This window comes from Erigeron canadensis, chromosome 3 (genome assembly GCF_010389155.1).
Source record: "Erigeron canadensis isolate Cc75 chromosome 3, C_canadensis_v1, whole genome shotgun sequence".
NCBI classification, from domain to species: Eukaryota; Viridiplantae; Streptophyta; class Magnoliopsida; order Asterales; family Asteraceae; genus Erigeron; species Erigeron canadensis.
Genome location: NC_057763.1, coordinates 32,314,037 through 32,330,678, shown reverse-complemented (window position 1 = coordinate 32,330,678; position 16,642 = coordinate 32,314,037). Strand labels below are relative to the sequence as shown.

General features: G+C 33.2%; 3 protein-coding genes across 3 annotated transcripts; 1 reads left to right on the top strand and 2 right to left on the bottom strand.

The window, feature by feature from the left end:
- Positions 1 to 3,458: 3,458 nt before the first annotated feature.
- LOC122594313 (60S ribosomal protein L18a-like protein) lies at positions 3,459 to 6,179 on the bottom strand. The gene is made up of 4 exons (XM_043766791.1): positions 5,871 to 6,179; positions 4,447 to 4,522; positions 3,860 to 3,974; positions 3,459 to 3,732 (listed from the first exon to the last, which is right to left on the bottom strand). Exons 1-4 carry the CDS (start codon positions 6,073 to 6,075, stop codon positions 3,661 to 3,663), a joined length of 468 nt encoding a protein of 155 aa, XP_043622726.1. The 5' UTR covers positions 6,076 to 6,179; the 3' UTR covers positions 3,459 to 3,660.
- A 2,691-nt stretch (positions 6,180 to 8,870) lies between these two features.
- Positions 8,871 to 9,564, bottom strand: LOC122593194. The gene has a single exon (XM_043765566.1). The coding sequence runs from the start codon at positions 9,481 to 9,483 to the stop codon at positions 9,022 to 9,024; it is 462 nt and encodes a 153-aa protein (XP_043621501.1). The 5' UTR covers positions 9,484 to 9,564; the 3' UTR covers positions 8,871 to 9,021.
- A 5,612-nt stretch (positions 9,565 to 15,176) lies between these two features.
- LOC122591935 lies at positions 15,177 to 16,412 on the top strand. Its single transcript, XM_043764158.1, has one exon. The coding sequence runs from the start codon at positions 15,177 to 15,179 to the stop codon at positions 16,410 to 16,412; it is 1,236 nt and encodes a 411-aa protein (XP_043620093.1).
- The last annotated feature ends 230 nt before the right edge of the window (positions 16,413 to 16,642 follow it).

Below are 16,642 nucleotides of genomic sequence, written 5' to 3'. Positions count from 1 at the left end.
AGCCTGTTTTTGCCTTTCTTTCTGCAACTGTTCTGTTATTTATTTTGCTTTCTTCTATAGTTTAGTAGTACTTAATTTACTTGTAATTTTATTATTGTAATTCGAATGTATCTTCAATAATATTGTTGTTTTCTTGAATGGTGCTACAAACAAAACTCTAGGTTGGAAACTTGCTGCATTCATAAAAGAGAATAATACATGTTTAAATAGAGAAGAAAATAACTGACTCTAACTTCCTAGAAACGTGGCTATGCATTTGCCACTTCTTTGACTCCTAATTACCTGGTCAAACAATGACCACATTCTACCTACGTGCAAAACAGAACCATACTAAAACAACTTGCAAACTAACTGCCTCGTAGTCTCGTACTAATTAAATGTCACTTTGACTTGTTGACCCGAACTCAAAATTAACCCAACAAACATTCTCCTCTAAATCGAACTTTTAGATAAAAAATGAGAAAGAAAAATAAAACTACTTGAAATTTTAACGAGCTAACTTATAAATCTAATGCTCGACTCGACTTGCTGGAAAAGAGGATTCTTAATGAACATTTTTTATAAACGATTATCATTATCATATTCAAAATCTAATATAGGTAAACGGATATTCAAAAGCCCAAAAAGTGGTGTAACAGCCCAGCCCAACTGCAAAAAAAATCAAATGGGCCATGAAATATTAGGGTTATGAAAAGAAGACCCTATAAATTGGGAACACAAACGCAACCATAGAACTTGAGATATTGCCTTTTGAGAGAACCAAACGTACGACGCCATGACGTTTGAGTTCCGTTGCCGGCATATAACAAAATCAGTCCTTGGTTTATTTTCTGTATTAGCAAGCTTCCTTCTTGCTTTTTCTCATAAATTAAGGTCTTACATATATAAGAAATAAATGGGTTTTTTTTTATATTTTAATATAATACAGTTTTATGTTGGTTTTTAATATATGAAAGAAATGGCTGATCCAATGAGGTCTTGTGATAAATATAAGATCTCTATTTCACCCGGCCTATATTTATTTGATATTATTATATGGGAGGGCAGACTCTTAATTTTTAAGGGTTTGTTCTTATGTTGTGTCCCTTGTTTTTTTCTTTAATAAATCAGGGAACTCCCCCATATGTATCTACACATTCATATTAAGTTATTGTTAACATATTTGTTTATAGAAAATTCCTTGAAATTTTTTGAGAGGAAAGTTAAAAGGAAAAAAAATTCTGGGTTTGTCAAAATTTGTTTATATGAAGTTTGTTTTGTGCCTCAATTCTCTGAAAGACTGAACTGATGTTATAAGAAAAAAAGTTCTTGGTTTTGTTAAATGCTGGGTATAGTAGTTGTTTTATATGTTTTGGTTTTCAGTTTGGCATGAAAAGGCATCTAACTTAAGAAACCTGAACATTGGCCACCCCTTCCTAATTTGAAAATGTAATTACTCTTACTGAACAAGGAATAACTTCAACTGTAATTAGCTGGGCTAGTTAATAAGGTGGTGATGAGAGTGATATTTTCACAACATAATTGTGCCATATACAACAAAGATACCAGAGATAACATTACATTTGTATAAGGTATACCTCATAAACAATTAAAGCCAAAGACCAGAGATAATTTATATGATAATAATATTATATACTATGTTTTTCTGAGAAGCCTAAAATTCAAGAGGCTGTTAAATATTTATGAAAATTGGTGTGAATGTAGTGTTATTAAGATCATACTCGTATAACATTTTCTCATATATTTATAAACAGTCTGGAAGTTTTCAGTAAATGTAAGTATGTTTGTATCAAGATACCATCTTTGCAACTTTTTTTAATGTGTATACATCAAAAACTTTGAACACTTTATATAAGTATCTCGTTGAATTGAACACTTAATGTAAAATTTTTCTTTGACCAATCAAAAATTTCTATGTGGGCAACTCATATAATTGTCACGTATATATTTTTATATAAACACGAGATACTTACATGAAATGTTTAAAAATTTTTTATGCATACTCATAATATAAAAAAGTTGTAAAGTTACTTACGGGATACTTAACCTTTTATACTTTGAGTGATGCTAGAGTTATAAATAAATTACAAACAAAAATTTACAAATCTAGGTGTGACTAATAGAATTTAGAGAGAAAAGCATGAAAGAGAAAAAAGAATCAATTTGTAATTTTATGTTTGTAATTTATTTGTTTGTTTAACATTTCTCTTATACTTTTATATAAACGGTTCAATGCAAAGTATATTGGTATAATTGTATAAATATCAAAAATGATGGTAAACTATCATTGTTTTCTTAGTACATGGGGTTTTTTTTTACTCTTGTTTGGCTTAAGATGGCTCATTGCTTTCAAGTTTGGAGTCATATCTGGTGGATTTTTATGGTAGACCATATAAATTGTGAAATAATAACTTGCTACATTGCTTTGAACTTAAACTAGATTAGTTTGCGCTTTAATCATGTTCTATGTATTTGGCACACACACAGAGCAATGTGACAACGCCAGTGTTGTAAAACTTGGCCAAGAACTCGGGATCAGAATCTGGGTTAAATGGGTCGAGTTGGCTCTAATCGGGTGAAAACTCGGTCAAAGATTTGGTTGCTTGTAAAACTCTGTCAAACTCGTCAAAAATTGGTCGGATCGGTCAAGAATCGACCGGATCGGATCAAAACTCGGGTCAACTTTGGTCAAAAAAAATTTTTAAGTATAAATCCTAAATTAGTTTAAGTTTATGTTTCTAATGAATGAAGTTTGAACTTTGAAGTATTATATTAAAGTTTTTAAACAATTATGCTTTTTAGTTTGAAGTTTATTTCATATAATTTTAAAAACTATAAATTTTTTATATAAAAACCTGATTCGGGTTCTCCCCGATTCCGATCCGAGTATTTAAAAACTCACGACTCTCCCCCTCGCCGATCCGATCCCGAGTTTCTCAACCTTGGACAACGCCATCACACCTTATGTTGAATTTTTGGTTATTCCATGTCATTTGATGATGTCTTAAGAAAAGCTCCTAAAATGAGAGTTCTTGGTATTTTACTTGTGGCTTTTAAGGGCTTTTAATATCTTGAATAATTTTATAGCCGGGTTCTTTTGAAAGCAATTAAGCAATATCCGACCTTTGGATGAGTGTGTTGCTATTTGCGTAAGTGCAAATGAGTAGTAAAAAGGTAAAAATGGTAGAGCCCAGAGGTGCTGACTGTTAAAAGTAAACCGCAGAATGATGGATACTTCTTATTTTGTTATACATTATCGAGTTGCTACTCTCTTCTATTCTAAAACAAAGGGGTGCATATACAGCTTTCAAGAGCTGTTTGGAGAAGAGGTGTTGAACATACTGGAATTTGAATCTCATATAACTACTAACAATCGGCCATGTAGTAACATACACTGATTAAAAGGTATACCAAAGTGAAGGCTACTAATACATGTACAAGCTAAAGATGCAATGGCAGAACCTGAACACAATTTCATGGAATTACCTGTAACAATCATGGTCGAACGAATAGTGTAATTATTTATTTTCATGATTCACACAGAAATACACCACAATTGCAACAGAAATTGAGGGGGAACCTCTAACGGAATTGATTCCATATATGCATCAATCCCTTTTCATAACCCTGTACAACCCACTTTGCCGTCTTAGGTAGACTCTACCAGTCGAAGTCCCAGTCCCAGTCATCATTTGTAACTCCAAATAACACAACAATCGTTGCAAGAATAGCCTGCCAAAAAAAAAAGAGAGAAAAGAAATGATGCGTATAATTTATTACTAACATCAGATTTAAAACCCAAATAAATTATCTGGAAACTTTCGAACAAATGCAAGGGCAGAGAGGGGCAATATCTTACAGCAATTAAGCACGCAATGTATCCAGGTTTCTCGCGGTGATCATATCTAGCACATATTAAAATGAATGCTCCAATATACCAAGGTATAGCAGCCAAGAAGAAACCAAGAATTAACCTTCAAGAAGAATCAGCCCAGGATCAAATTGACCAAACATTTGTCTTTTTTATCACAATTAGTTAAACAGTAATATATAATAGCTTAATGAGTACCAATTAGCAACGTATTGTATCAAAAGTATAGCTTATTGGGCATCAACATAACATAGAATTTTTCACACAAATGATAAACCTTTGAAAACAACAATGCTAATCAAGTTTGGTGGGAATTTATGATCAAGCGGAAAAAAATTGTCAATGTAATTGACAAATGCAATTTACATGTCGGAATTAGGATGGATGTATTGTAACGACATAATATGGCTCATATGGGGGCGAGTCCATGGGAATCAAACTGTGGTACTGGGGATAGGGTTCCTTCCATTATCCTTTTTTTTAACATATAAGATTGAAATGCCATTTAGCTAATGTCATTGAATACCAAATAGCCAAAAGTATTTGACTTTTTGAAATTTAACGAGTTTACTTACAAGAACCACCCTAAACCAATGCCACAGCATGGAAGACGCCTTTCTCTTACTGGTCTTCCTTCAGCAACTGCATAACCTGGTACACCATATCAAAAGTTTCATATACGCAACATCTATCTTATTGTAAACTTTCATAAAACTTACGACAACAAACTATCTGTGAAATGTGCCTAGGTACCCCTGCTTCGCTAACAATGATAAGATTTTGCCATACTACTTTCTGATCGTATTAAGCTTCCATTACTCGTTGACTGTTAAACCAACAATACTAAACTCAATCACTACTTATTTCTTTAGTTAATGGTGACTTATCCAACGTTGAAAAAGCCATTAAGCTAAGCTTACCGTTTAAAAAGCCATTAAGCTTGTAAAACTAGAAGAAAATAAAGGCTTAATGGTTTTTTTAACTTTCGATAAGCCAATACGGCTAATAAGTAAGACAACTTAGACAAACCCTCTAAGTTTTAGCCTAGACATTAATGATCCATCTCAATTGAACTTGATTTTATATCTTCAAAAAAATATATAATTTTAAGGATGCTCAGGACATGTTACTGCAACTCCATATGCTGCACCCACACACCGGCAGAACTACCTTGAAACGAGGGGTAGCCCGGGCTACAGGTCCGTTAAAATTTTGTAGTATAATTTTTCTAAAAAATGATGTATTTTTTATTAATGCTACGGGTCATATAAATATCGGATACCGGTCAATGTAACTAATTTTAAACTTTCGAAAGATTTTCTTATCAATATAACTTATAAAGATGTATTTGTGCTAATAAATATGAAAAGTTTACAACCAAAAGTACCAAAAACTCTTAAAACCCACCAAAAATAGACAAAAATCCTTAATAAAGTGCTAAAAGTTGTAACAATCTAAACGTTATCGTTACTTTGCAGCGGTACGAAGCTAGCGAAAAAATTTGTGTTAAGGGTCACATACGATCCTGGTTCCGCCACTGCACCCACACATATACTGACATATAAACTATCCATATTAAAAAATAAAAAGAAACACCTTTACACTATCCATATTAAAAAATAAAAAGAAACACCTTTACCCAAGTGACAAAACAATTGACATGCTATAGTTCAACACCATACATTTATGTTTGACAAAAGTAACTGGAGCTAAGGTTTTTTTTATTTTATTTTATTTTATTTTTATAAATTAGGACCAGTTTGGTTTCCACTCTAAACAGATCAGTAAAAGAAACAAGAAATACCAAAAGACTTCTAAAAAGTCCTTGCCAAACACACCCTTAACCTTATTGTAACATTTTGATCATTCACATTTCCACATTCATAAGTAACTCACTAGATCCACAACAATTATATAATAACAACCTCATTACTTCTTTTTTCTTTTTCTTTTTTTAATTTTTTACTCAAAAAATAAAAAGAAAATGAAAATTTAATACCTGTAACAGCCTGGTAACCATGAACATAAGGGTTGCCAGTAGCTCCGGGGGGTGGTGCTGGCTGCGGGAAACCCATCACCGGCGCTGGCTGCGGCGGTGGATAGTTGCTAACGCCTTGGAAAGTTCCATACTGATATGGCGGCAATGGTGGCTGCTGCTGCTGCTGTTCATCTTCATAGGTATGATCCTTGTATGCTTCACTCATTTTAATTATATTATATGAGTACTTGTTTGCAAAAAAAAAAAAAACAATTTTTTTTGGAGGGTGGTTTTGGTGGATTTTATGATCAGGTGGACTTTTGATTAAAAATTGCACCGCCGTTGGAAAATAGTACACACACGCGGGTATGCTAACAGATAATTCCAATCCAGCTTTAGCTAATTGGATACCGACACGTGTGTTTCCTTAACTTTGCATGATACTCCATGTTGGATTTGTCGGAACATATGTTACTACCGGCCCAAATCAATTGGACAAGCCCAATCCGGGTGGTTTTTTGTTTGATTGTTATTAGGGCTATAGCAATTGAGTCGGGTACGGATTGTTAGGTTCAGGCTATCAAGTTGATGGGTTGTTATTAGAGCTATGTTTATGGTAAAAAGTTTCAATCTTCACAATCTGCAACCTGACCCAAGTGACCTAGTTAATGCATAAGTCATACAGTTTAGTTGTTTAACGGGTTATTTCAGGTCAGATTGTTAGAAAAATATGAAGTGGAAGTAACGAAACAACTTTTTAAATGATAGGAGAAGAAGAAGTAAAGAAAAGAAAAATATAGACGAGATGATTGTAGATTTTAGATATTATTAATGTATAAACTTATACTTTGAAAGGGTAAAATGTATATATATTTCTAATTCAAATTTTGATTTAAAAAAGTGTTGGGTTAGATGTAACAGCTCAGATTGGCGGGTTAAATAGTGTACCGGGTCAAGAATACACAAATTTAAACCGACTTTTTTCAAGTCTGTTCTTAGTTGGCTTGAATATCTGTAAACAAATGGAACCTTTGATGAATCATTCATGAAATGTTGAGTGAAAGTTCATTAATGATATATTTATTTAATTAGTGAAGTAAAACAAAGATTAACACGAATTTTGTTTGTGTAACTAAACGAATGAGCATGAACATTTAAATCAACCAGCCCACGAGCTGTGAATGAATGTTTGATGCTCCTATACAAGATTTGGTAGGACAATACCAATTAATATTGCTTACAAAGTTATATAAATCTCATAAATGAATTACAAAACCTCAAATGCAATGTAAAATCAATTAGACTATAAGTTTAAACAGTTGCATAATATATCACTTAAAATCTTATCTATTAATATATTTACTGTTATTTTTACATCAGTTACATTTACATTAAGTTATATCATTTGACGTTATCAACCCCACCAATAGTCGCCGCCATTATTAGACCGTCTTTATCGCTGCATTGCGCGGATATTTTACTAATATAATTTAGTTTATAGAGTCATTGATTTTGTATCCATACATTTAATTCTTGTGTTTATAAACCCACTGATTTTGACAAGTTTTGGTGATAATGAACCCATTTGACAAATCTTCAAGTTGCGTCTTTAAATTGAATTTATTATACTAAATTAATGTGTACGGGAGTAGACATAAAGTAGATACTCTTTTCCTAATATGAGAAGGAATAACCAGTGGTCCATATTGGTTTAAGCTAGAGTTGACGTTTAAAACTTGATGTGATTTGTTTTCGTGGAGTATGTGTTGATCTTTATCTTGGAAGATCCATCTTTTCGTTTGGGTAATGGTTCTTTTTCTCTTCCTTTTTTAGCTAATTGGTTACCCATATCCTTTTGGTGTGGTGTCAATCAAACCTAATTTCTGTTTATCGATCATGTGGTCCTATATAACTTTTTTTTAACGGAAATCACCCAGGTATTCCGTATCAAGTGATCTAATAACAAGAAATCCACGGGTTAATAGCTCATAAGAAAGTTTACCCCTAATTAATAAGTTGTCGAGTCCTTGGGTGATATTAGCGGATTTTTCCTCCTACTAGGGACATTTCTAACATGGATCCGGTTTAAAAAACTTGGTTTAAACTTTTCATTGTGATATTCAATCCACGCCTATAAAAATATTTAAAACATTTACTTTCTCTTTCTCTATCTGATTTTGTTTGTCCACATATGTAAAAGAAACTATTTTAAAATATGTGTAATTTATAAAGATGTAATGCATAAGATGTCGTTTTTTACCCTTCATCGGAACCAATATCGAATTTCTTAAGCAGCCAGCATATGAGGACTTTTTATATAAGGAAAAAAGAGAATAAACACTATGAAACTCTGTTTAATTACGTTCTATACTTTTTTCCATGAACATATGGAATGACATGCGAATATGTTCTTTGCATATTATTAGCATTAGTTGACGTGAAGGAAGGTGGACAAAGAAGAATCAAATTCGTCATTTACATACTTGATACTTTGTACATCTATATAAAACATAAAACATGCATATGAATGTCAATGGGTTGGTGTCTTATTGGTAAGGTCTTTGACCTTGAGGAAATTCACCATAGTTCAAATCTCACTTCCTACATTTGTAGGAGTGGATTATTAGGAGGTAGCAACTAACTCGTTGTGTGAAAAAAAAAAACCAAAAAAAACATGTATATGAATAAGGATTTTCTTATTCAATGATATTTTTAAGGAAAGACGAATCTTTTTTATATGAAGTTTTAAGTTTGCGTTTTTTATATAGGATATCGTGTGATTATATACAAACATTTTCTTACACTTTCAAGATTGCATCTAGGAGTATTTAAATAGAACTTCATATAAAGTTCAGTTGATGAATTATTAGAGCACCGGCCTTAAAGGGAGTTTACATCATCTTATTAACAACGATGATCTAATTCTAAGAGAAAAAACTAGTTAACAAAGTTTAAACCATAAGTAACAGTGTAAGCCTTGTAAATTTGTAATATATAAAGGCACTAGGTTAATACCAATAGTTAATTAAATATTTTCTTTTATATTTAGTTAATTGATGTACTAAAAGAGGCCAATTGAAATCAACAAACCTTACAAGTTGATTTACAAAAAAGAGTTCCATCAATCAATAAAAATATATATGGACTACTATACCCTCTATAGAGAATTCCATCAATTACTTTCTTGCCATAAGGCACCATAACCATGCTCCTCAATACTATTTCCATAAGAAATTTGGGAATAATCTTTAACACCATCAAACTCGATTATTCCACCCATGCCATCTTCGTATCCTTGAATATACATATCATCCATTTCTATCCAATTATATTCTATATCTTGTGATTTCGAATAGTTTTGATTTGTTGTTGAAAATTGATGAACACCCTCCCAATCAACATTCCATTCTAGGTCCAAACTCATATCATGATCATCAATCACAATTGGCTTAATCTCGGCTTCTAAAGACCGGATTACACTCGATAATTTCTCGTTGTCACACTCGTCATCGACGTGTGGTTCGTCGAGTAACGACATTAAAAGGGTGTCATCGATTTCCAAGGACTCAAAATCATCAAAATCCTCTTGGTGAGTTTTGATGGTTGCCCAAGTTTCTTGTATCAAAGAAGCCATTAAGAAAACTTAAAGGGTGTAAAATGAATGAGAAAAAAGTGTTGCAAATGAGGTGGGAATAGAACACAATGATGAATGAAAGAAAGATGGAGGGTTTATATAGGCATAATTTTCACAAATAAATCAATTAACTAGTGGGCCATCATGGTAATGATGGTACAATTATCTTTAGATTTACAACATAGAGGTTGCTGAGTAGGATGTACCATATCCCCAAAAATCTCTATCACCAATTTTTTCCACTTTGGAATACTACACATGTCAACATAGTCGAGTCCATCAAATTCGGCAATTTATCAAAAAGTATATCATCTGTACGACAAAATTTAATTTAATTAAAATTTTTTGATAACATATAATTAACTGTATTAAAATTTGTTATTTATAAAAATTTTGGCTAACAACGAATGATCAACTGTACTCAAATTTATATTTTATTGTAATTGTAATATCATTTAGTGAAAATACTGTTGTATCAACATTACCTTTTCACAACCAAAATCTTTTTTATCCCATAGCTTGTTTGACTTGGAAGCCTATAATAAAACCGAAAGTCAATTAAATGTAAATGTTTAATTACAGTTTGAATAACTTTTATACAATTCATAAAAGGTTAACGGCAAGTTTATTGGCCGTTTGCTTTTCGTTTCTTTGTAAAATTTAATATTTATTATAAAAAGAAGAAAAAGTTAAAAGGAAATTTCAAAGAGATGAACATATTTGTTAATATCGCATATAAATCTTTTTTGTTAGGGACGTTAGGTATGAGATGGTACCCCCAACATGAATGATGTAAGTGGAAAAAAGGCCCACAAAAAAGGAGACAAATAATGGAGCATTTAAGATTGTGTTAGATATGGTAGAACCAAAGTCGAACTGAGTTGGGAAACTATGTATCTCCTGTGTATTAATGGAGTTACCCCACTTTGCAAATAATTTTTTTTTTCTTTCTATGATTAAAATTCTCTATAAACCTTCAATGGACTATGGACATATTTAAGTATTTAACAGGAACTTTTTGAAAGGTTTTGGAGAGTACTAATTTCTAAATTTGAATAAAAATTTTCTATTATGTTAAAAGTTTTATTTGGATATAATTAACTTTAACTTTTATATGAAAGAAAAAGCTTCGAAACGAAACGCTACTTGAAATAGCGTTTCATGATGTAGTTTTTCGATAAAACTTTTTAATCTAATATCTCTTAAAGTTATAATTCCCATACCAGTCACTTTTTTAAATTATAAAAAAAAAACTCTCTAACTAATAGGTTTGGTTAAAAAAATACAGCTTACAACTTCAACTAAAAGATAAAACTACAAACTACAACTACCTATTTTTACCGAATATAACTTATCTATTTAAACTACTCGTAATAAATATCTTTCAACCAAAACATATGTACATGCCTTGCGGTTGAACACTTGTACTTTATTGCTATTGTTATTTATGTTTATGTGAGATAAACTTGTTTGGTCCACTAATCATCACCTGAGATTAAGAGCACCGGACTCTTTTAACTTTTTTTTATATGAAACTTGATTTTTCTATCATATTTATTTATTTATCTATTTAAAAGTGAATTTCTTTGGAAACTTCGTATCGTGATTCGACAGCGAGAGGTCTAACATACGTTGTCTTAACCGGTTCCGTGCTAGAGAGCTCCATTAAAGTAGAATTGCCTATTTCATATACCCGATGGGGGAAAACCCCCTTACTAATCCGCCCGAAGGCATGACGATTAATAGCAGTAAACCCTGTCCTCTCAGACTTGAATCTGGGTATACCCAAACTAAGCCCTCATAAAGAGACTTAATTCATATGTCTTTCACAAGGCTTAAATACAAAACCTCTTACATGGGAGATGGTTTTTTCTATCATATTTATTGATTTACTTTATTTATTGTAATATATATAGCTTATAGCCTTATACGGTAATTCTTACAATTCAATAATACATACAATTCAATCAGTTTCAATAATTTATCAAAACTCCATTATATAAAACTCCATTATATCAATAACTAAACTATCGCCAGCACCGCCACCGCCGCTGTCACCACCATCCGTCCTCACCGTCGTTGCGCGCCACCACAACTCGTCGACACCACATCGCGCGGGTATAAGTGTATAACTCTAGTATATTAATTGAATCAATAATATTGATCTATATATATATGAGTTTTGCTAAACGAAGATCTAAGGGTTTTCGTTAAAGTGCATTAATTAGTTGTATACTTACTATAAAATTCAGGGGGTGGACTTTTAATATAAAAATGTACAATCTTTTTATGCACGTTAAGTAAAGCCCTAAGGGATTTGTTTAGCATTTTTCTATATATATCCCATTTTATCTTAAGTATGTGTATTAAATTGATATTCGAATATGCAATTAAAAGGAATAGTTTTCAGCTGGTTAGAATGGTTTTCTTGTCATTTCTTTTATCAAAATTTTAAATAGCTGTATACCAATCAAGCAATGCGTAATGAGGTCTCAAAACGTGAAAAAAAGGAGAGATTTCGGTTTAGTTAAGATTTTTATCTATTTATACAGATATATATAGAGAATAACAAAATGATGAAAACATGTAACATGATTTTTGCACATATGTATTTTATACAAACAAATAAATCTCATGGTATCTCGAGAAACTGGTAGATTCAATATCATTATGATACTCTAGTAATTAGTAAATACAAAGTCAATAAATGTGTGCAAAATAATTAAATAATATCACGAGAATATAGGCATTTTTCAAGTTGATATTACTGTTTTTGTAACCATATACACATGAATACCTGATCGACCACCCTTAAATGATTATCTATGGTAGATCGACATGAGTCGACTTAGATGTTTTCCTTCTTCCATCTGTAGCAGATCTTTTACAAGAGCAATTTGGATTAGCCTTGGTTTGTTTTACAGTATCAAAGAAATCGAACTCATCTCTCTCCAACGTATAGTATATACACATACATGAGCTTTTCAAACCATTTATATTCCTTAAGTGAACTTAATTATCTATATTATCTATAACAATCATTTATTTTCAATTTTCTTCTTCAAAATTTCATCGAAGCATTTGATTTGTTTAAAACTCTTTGACCAATAATTTGGGCTTAAGCAAAAAAAAAAATATTTAGGTGTGGAAATGTGGATCATTTGTTCGTAATATGGATTTAGCTTACGTTGTCTTAACCGGGTCCCCACTAGAGAGCTCCTCACCCTCAATACCTAATACGGGGAGAAACCTCAAACTAAACTGCTCGAAGACACGACATTTAATTGGAATAAAACCATGCTCCCTCTGCAGAACTCAAACCTGCTTCACTGGAGGACTTTAGTTGTAAAATTCTTTTAAATATCTTTTACTATATCTCGAACTCAAAACCTACAACATGTAAAGCTGATTTTCAACCAGTAAGCTATAATGGAAAGTACAACAAACTTTTACTTAAAAATGGTTTATTACTTACAATATATTAGGAGGTGTTAATGGTCAAATAAATGCTTTAATCAAAACACCCTAAACTAGTTGTTAAGCTAAAAGAATGAGCTTAATTAGTAATTTGAAACTAGAAATCGTAAAATCTTAATAATACGAAGGCCATCAATAATAGATGGAGATTCTCTCAAGTTGTTAGTTGTTTTCAACTTGAGAGGTCAAGTTAAAGGTATTAGGCCTCTGCCAACCCACGACACCTTCATTCCTCTTCCTCACTGTCACATCAGCTTTTCTCTCTCCTAAAACATCTTTTCCTCACTCACTACCAACCTCACCTCTTCCTCAAATCTTCCTCAACTTTTAATTTATTTTTATTTTATATTTAACAAAATTATATAACTTTAAAAATAAATTAACTTTTATTTTATTATCAGTTTGTGGGGCCCGTGTTACTGATTTTGAATTTTTAATTTTGAAAAAAAAGGGCTAGTGTATTTTATTTTATTTCCCCTATTTATATTCAACTTAACACACTCAAATCATATCACAACAACTTCTTTCAAATCATTTTTTATCCTTCTCAAATCCATTTTATTTCAATATGGCCAGACAAATATGGAGTGAATCCGAACAACTTTTGTTATGTAGGTGTTGGAAAGCCGAAAGTGAAATGGTTAACTTACCAAGCCATACCACTTTTTTGGACCAACATATCTGGGCAAACGAAAGCGTTTACTGTGGCTTAGGGAAAATGTCAATTAAAGATGATGAGGATGAAGAGTAATCTTATCATTATGTATTTCGTGTTTTTATCAAGTACTATGTTTTTTTTATTTTGTATTGTCTTTTTTATTGTAATGTGTTGTGATAATAAAATGTGTTTGATTTTCATTAAAATACAAATTCTCTTCTTCACATACATAAATATATACTACACATATACAAATAAAATCAAAAGGAAAAACAAAAAAATACAAAACAAATTCAAAAGAAAAAAAAAAGGAAGCTGGCCCACCTGCACGCTCCTTTCCTCCGTCGTCCAAGTTCGTCCCATCGAAGGGGAGCCATCAACGAGCTCCACGAACACTTGCTGCCAATGCCTTCTTCGTCGACGAGGTTGAGGAAGGGGTCACGAAGGACCTGTTGGCTGAGGCCTTATGGCACTTGAATTATAATCAAAAGCCAAAATTCAAAGATGATCATTGTATTTTACCCTTACTTTTAATTCAAAAGTCAAGATTTTTCTTTCTTTAACTTAAGTTAAATAATAACTTGAAGGAATTTCATCCATCAATAATACACGCATATGAAGCCTTGAAATGTGAATTCCTAAATGTTTAGCTTTTAAAAGATTTATCATTGATACACCACTACTAACCCCACTAAAACGTTACAATGGAACTCAATTGTTGATGTTATATTAGCCACATATTGAGATTTTCTTAGAGTTGACCCAATTATATAGGTAAAGTTTGAATAAACTTTAACCATTAAATTACATTCATTGGTCAAATATTAAAATTTGATTCATTAGCAATATACTAATCTAACAAACACCGTATATTAAAAACTTAATTTATTGGTATCACATCATACCAAAACACTAACACAACATTGGAAAATAAAATATATGAACAGGAAGCCAACACGTCAGAACTTACACCGAGGCAGCACCAACAAGAGCTACTCACCAAGATCTCGGCATGTTGGATACAATACGACGGCGTCAAGCCACGAGTTACGAATGGTTGAATAAGGTAAACAGGATTTCCCTCAAGTATTTTCTAACATCTAATAAGTAATAATACAACCAAAAGATGCAAATTAAATACATGAGCTGAAGAGTAAATACATTTGAACGCATTACGCATGAAGTTAACAATTATAGATATAAGGGGGGTGGGAGTGGATGTGGTGTGAGGTGCGGTGAACCCCGGCCCCGCGTGGGACCACCGCCGCCAGGGGGTCGGGGTGGGGAACTTATGGCCGAAAACGGGGAAGGTTCACCGAGGAGAGAGAATGGGGAGTGGGGCCCGCGCGCAGGAAAGGAACCACTCGTGGCTGGACACGTGGCGAGGGGAGCGGGGAAACTAGTCGTTGCCTTTTTTTTTTTTACATCTTTCTCTATATATATACACTATTTTCTTCCCAAAACAACACACAAATACTCTCATTTTCACTATATTTTTATAAAATTCAAACACCCCAACCTTTTCATCACTGATTTCTTACACCCAACACCAAAAAATATGGCTTCCGGTATTTTGGATAATTCGAGCGACTCTCCCGACAAGTCAAACGATAGCTCTATGGAATTCTTTGTTAACGCATTACACTTTCTTGAAGATACGGCAACTTCTAGTGCTCCTCAAACTCGACGGTATATGGACCGACGTCGGGAAATTGGTCTTGATACTCTTTTGAACGATTGGTTCGTTCAACAACCAAAATACGAAGACGATTACTTTCGAAAGAAGTTTCGAATGGACAAGACCATGTTTTTAGATATCGTGCGCGACATTGAAGCAAACTTCCCGTATTTCCAAGAACGTTACGATGCAAGAGGAAGAAAAAGTTTTACGGCGATACAGAAATGCACATCCGCCGTTAGGCAACTCGTGACGGGTAACGCACCAGACGAGCATGACGAGTACTTGTGCATGGCAGCCAGAACCGCACGAGAGACCCTTGATTATTTTTGTGACGCCATCATTCGGTTGTATAGCCGAGAGTACCTACGCAGGCCGACGTCACACGACGTTGTACGCATCTTCGAGGCCCACGAGCTTCGACATCATATGCCTGGGATGCTTGGTAGCATCGATTGCACACATGTCGAGTGGTCGGCATGTCCTAGACGTTTGAGAGGGCAATACACAAGGGGTGACCACAACGGTCCAACTATTATGCTTGAAATCACCGCGTTGCAAGATTTGTGGATTTGGCATGCTTTTTTCGGTGTCCCGGGGTCGAACAACGACATCAACGTGTTGAACCAATCCGATTTGTATGTCACAGCGCATAACGGAACGGCTTCGGATTCTTCATTCCACGTGAATGGCCGAGATTATAAACGTGGCTACTATCTTAGTGATGGGATCTACCACAAATGGTCAACACTTGTTAAAGCATACCCGTATCCAACCGACCCTAAGGAAAAAAGATTCAAGAAATTGCAAGAGGCGGCCAGAAAAGATGTCGAGCGAGCTTTTGGTGTCCTCAAAGGTAAATGGAAAATTCGTCAACGACCTCTAACGAAAGACAAAATTGGAAAGTATGTTCATACATGTATTATCTTACACAACATGATCATTAAGAGGGACAGGAGGGCAATCTCACCGGTCCATATAATGGACCCGCCAGTGCAACCGGTGTTCGATGAAAGTGTGTATGCGGAGTTGATTGACGAAGATTTTCACCATCGCCTTCGATATGATCTTACGGAGCACGTATGGGCTCAAGGTTTGGCGTATCTCGATGATTAGTTTTTTTTTTAGTGTTATGTAATGTTTCTTTTTTTTTTAAGTATTATTTAATGTTTATTGTTTTTAAGTATTATGTAATGTTTATTTTTTTTAAGTATTATGTAATGTTTCTTTGTTTTAATATAATAAAAGGGTATGTTTTTAATTTTAATATAATTTGTGATTTTGTTAAGTAAAAATAAATGGAAATAAAAAAGATGATGTGGAAATTGGGGTTGAGGTGAGTGGTA